Raw genomic sequence first — 4,804 nt, 5'->3', positions numbered from 1 at the left:
GCCATATGACTGTGTGAATGCTTTAGGGGTATGAAGAAGCCCTTTAGTGCTGGAACGTAATGTTCGCTTGGTGGAGTGATCTTGTATTAAGCATGTGATGTAATGTGGTACGTTTTTATGCCTGGACTTATATGTAATCAAAAGAATCTTGAAAATGATCCGTTGATGAACGGGCAACCAGTGGAGTGAAAGAAGAATTGGGGTTATGTGCTCATGGCGTCTGGTTTTTGTAACCAGTCTTGCAGCCGTGTTCTGTATGCGTTGGAGCTTGTTAATTTCAGATTTTGGAAGACCATACAAGAGATTGTTACAATAGTCTAAACGTGAGGTAACAAAGGCATGAATAAGTTTTGTTGTTGTTGCTTGATATACGTATTTCCTAATTGAGCTTATTTGACGTAATGCCCTAAGAGAAGACTGACAAATGGAGTTCACATGTTCCTTCATGCCCAAAGTATTGTCTAACTTTACACCAAGGTTTCGGACAGATTGACTTGCTGATATAGTCGTATTCCTTATAGTGACAGTTTGAATCGTTGACATGTTTTTATTAAAACGTGAGGTGAAGTGAATGAACTTAGTTTTACTCTCATTGAGGAAGAGATGATTAGAACAAGCCCATGATTTTATGTGTTGGATGCATGTGATGACCCTTTTAAGTGCAAGACTTATATTGGAATGCGAATAATACTGTTTGTTAAGTGTGACTAAAAATAATTGATAGTGTTTGCTCAGCATACACACAAAAGAAGCATCTTTTATTTATCGTGCTAGCCATACATTTTGGCATAGAAGAAATTACAAAATACTGAATAGCATGTAGGCCTATAACAGTGTTAGATTAAATTAGACTAATTTCCTAAAGTATATGGTTAGTGCATTACCAAAGAAATCAGGTGCAACCGAATGTAGGCAACATAAAACTATCAGTTTAATGTGTCACATTACCAAAATGCTACTGTGAACCATCATGTGCAGGATAAGGAATAAATTAAGACCTAAGATCGGAATAGAAAAATGTGGTTTTGGGGGAAAGAACATTTAGTAACAACAGGGAAAATTAAAGAGAAAAGAAGTCGAGGCAGACAAAAAAATGAAATTGATAGATGGGTTGACATCCTGGTTAGCAAAAAAGAAGGCAAAACTCACTATTCAGAGGGCTAGTAACTGTATGAGATGGAGTGAAATGATCTTCTACACCGAGTGGCATGGCACCTGAGAAGAATTACGAGAAGCACTGTAAGGTTTCAATTTCTTCCCAATATTTATACTTTAATCATGCATCTTACATTATCAGTGACTTGTGTGTACCATGGTTATGACCAATAACTCTTTGCATTTGATAAAGTTGCATGCACGTAAAATAAGTCCATCCTGCATATCGATATATTTTTATTCCAGTTTTATGGCCGTAACTACGCGTCTCATACATTTATGTGACAATATGGTATGTATTATGTCAATTTCAATGTCTGCACTAAAGTTGCCAGGTGTCTAGATTCCCAACATTGAATCTATAAATATCAGTCTCACACTTCTACAGAGCAGTTTGTTAACGGTATTCACAAGATGTGTATATCCTTCTCTTAAGATGAATTTGAACAAGGTAAGAGCTGTTTGATGCATATACACAGATACAAAATTTAATTATTTACTGAGACATAGGCTTAGTATTGTTTTCAATCAATACCCTAACATAACAACTATCCAAGTATTAATGATTTTGTTTACTTGTTTGCACAAAATATTCAGGATTTATGTAAAAATTTGTAAATTGAAAAGTTTGAATAGTAGAATAAACTGATGTACAGTAATTTAATATACCAATTAAAACGACGAGCTCATATATTTCTTACTTACTTCTGATTAGTCATTACCTCTTGCCTAAGAGTCAAAAGAATGGAGTTGTATTGATAGTTAAGATGCTTTCTTTCTTTAATTTTTTAAGGCAAACAAAAAAGAAGAAACAAAGTTATTAAAAAAAAATATTAGGAGATTTCAGTAAAAATTTAAAGCTAAGGTTTTTTGATTTGGTGAAATATAATTTTCTGTTTTATATATATGTATTTTTATATATATTGATATGTTTTTTATATATATTTGGGTGCTAGAAAGATAAACATTATACATGAGTCTTTCATTATGAGGCTTTGGGATTGGACGTGTTTTTGATCTCCTCCCTCCTCACCCTTACTTTTTTCAATACTAATTGGGTATTGAAAAAAGTAAGGGTGAGGAGGGAGGAGATCAACAACACGTCCAATCCCAAAGACTCATAATGAAAGAATCATGTATAATGTTTATCTTTCTAGCACCCAAATAGAAAACCATGTCTGACACGAAAAGATTATTAAAAAATAAAATCTTGAATATTTCGGACAGTTGTTGTTAAGCGCATAGAGGCAGTTCTTGCAATATGCGCTACATAAATAGCAAATTATTATTATTATTATTATTATTATTATTATTATTATTATTATTATTATTATTATTCACCTTGCAAAAGCCAAAGTTCAGTTACCGAAAGCGTACAGATGTATCTTTAAGGGACACACAATAAAAATACAAGTAGGCCTAAATTAAATCATAGGAGGGAGTGGAGTTAAATAGCTTGGTGGTTGAGGTGCTTGCCTTCTAATCCCAGGTCGTGGGTTCAATTGCAGAGACAGCAAGCCGTTTTCTCACGACTAAAAACAACTCCACTCACTAAGACTCATAAAGAGACTTCACTGATAAAAGCATCACATTATTTCATATATCTACGGTTTTACTTATCCGAGAGAGGACTTTTTCCAACACCAGAACCATAGGCGAGCGTGCCTCTCAAACAAGCGCCGATGTTATATATGATTGTAGGTTGCGGCGCCCCTGCCTTATCTGCTCGGCCATTCGACTCACCATCAATGACGGTATGATGGTTTGCTGTCATTTACCTTTTCAGCAAAAGGTTCAGTTCTATCAAAAAAATACTGAATAAATAAAATGCAAACACCATGTATTAGGCATATACAAATAAAATACATCATAAATATAAGCCTATCTATAAAAACCTACCGAAAAGTAACGGTACAAACGCTTACTACAAGAATATGAAACAGTAACACTCAAAATTTGGCCGCGACCGGGGTAAGCACAGGCCTGGCACATTGATCTAGGCTTAGGCGTGTGAAATTTGTCTCACACAACAAGTCTCACCGGAAGCATTTTTTAAGAACTGATATGAACGTTATACATGCATATATCTACCCATAAAATACCCACATAAAACAGCTGCAGACATACATACGTATAACATTTATAATTATATACACATTTTGGTTAATTTGTTTTTATTAATTACAGATCTTTGTTGCTACGCTGTTACTTTGGCAGCAAGTCTTTGGTAAGATATTTAAGACAATATTATTTCACGTGTAAACTATAATTATAAGGTTTACCTTATAAATAATTTAGTTGCTTGAGTTTAACTTCGGAGTAGGTTGATAAGGTGAATGAACAGTCAAATAGCATTAAACCTTGATATCAATTAGGAAATAATTATCAGATCGACAAGATATCATCGTTATATACTTGTATAAGGTGAACACCTGTACAAGGTGAAGACATTTTTAATAATTATTGTTATATTTTTCATATTATTATATCTACAATATTTTACATTGAAATCAGTCTGATGATGCCTTTATTGCTTTTTTGTATAAACATTTTTATATTTAATTTTTATAACTATATTATTTATATATAGTATGTTGGCTTGTTCATATACACTTACATATGTATGGTAAAAATTATTTGGAGACGTTTCTATTAATCAATAATATTGCTCATCCTACTACCGAATTCAATGCTAACAAAACCACAAGCAGTGTAGACTTTTTGGACATCACCGTCACCATGGAAAATAGTATACTTAAAAATATCTCTTTCATAAACCCACGGACAAACATTTGTACCTTCTCCCTATCATCCCGTGCACTTTACCAAAAACATCTGTACTGCAAGGCATTGTGTATGAGGCGAATTTTTTCTTTGATTTTTCAAGAATCGGACAGAAGAATTATCCGGCCGGACACCTCTGGAATATAAATTGTTATCAACGACCCATTAACACTTCTATATAAAAAAGGAAAAGACATACTACTGTGACTGTCTATCACAAATAGGTTACCACCACTAAAGGCTTTAATTCAGAAACATATGCCATTCCTACAACCACAGAACGTCTTATGTCTCCTTCACACCGTTCTTAGCCTATAGCAAACGAATTATCCTTCCTGATATAATTATTAGTAAGACCTAAATTCAAGAGGCACATTAAACTCTTGTGACAGCAATAATTTGGGCAGTCATCTTTGTGGTTCATTATGCAACACATGCTCCTTGCTCGATTCTACACAATCACGTAAGGGCAACCTAACAAACCACATATTCGAGAGAAAGTAATCAATCAATTGTCTCACAATAAATGTCATTTATCTCATAATTTCCATTTTATTTTATTTCACACAACGCAAAATACAATATAAAATTCTTCAGAAAGGTAAATAAATAACAAGGGCAATGTACTCTAATTAAGTAATATTAACAACTTACTAAATTACAGTAAATAATAATAAGATAAGATATAATAATTAATATTAACAATAATAATAAAAAAAATATAATAATAATAATAATTATAATATTTGTAGTAAACATTAAGTGGGAGAAACAAAAAAAAAAATACTCTCCGCATGGAGAATGACACAGATAGGCAATCAAACATAATCTTGATTATTAACCATGGCATATATATATATATATA

The 4,804-nt window shown here is 32.9% G+C and overlaps 1 protein-coding gene across 1 annotated transcript in view; it reads left to right on the top strand.

The window, feature by feature from the left end:
- The first annotated feature begins 1,208 nt into the window (after positions 1-1,208).
- Positions 1,209-4,804, top strand: part of LOC117106557 (tyrosine-protein kinase receptor Tie-1-like) — an 11,886-nt gene continuing 8,290 nt past the window's right edge. The window contains exons 1-2 of the mRNA XM_033247940.1: positions 1,209-1,239; positions 1,592-1,606. Coding sequence (XP_033103831.1) covers positions 1,209-1,239; positions 1,592-1,606 — 46 coding nt within the window. The remainder of the gene's footprint in view (positions 1,240-1,591; positions 1,607-4,804) is intronic.

The sequence above is a fragment of the Anneissia japonica genome, unplaced genomic scaffold (genome assembly GCF_011630105.1).
Source record: "Anneissia japonica isolate Jap-2015-1 unplaced genomic scaffold, ASM1163010v1 scaffold11144_len554210_cov170, whole genome shotgun sequence".
NCBI lineage: Eukaryota > Metazoa > Echinodermata > Crinoidea > Comatulida > Comatulidae > Anneissia > Anneissia japonica.
This window is presented reverse-complemented; position numbering and strand designations above follow the sequence as displayed.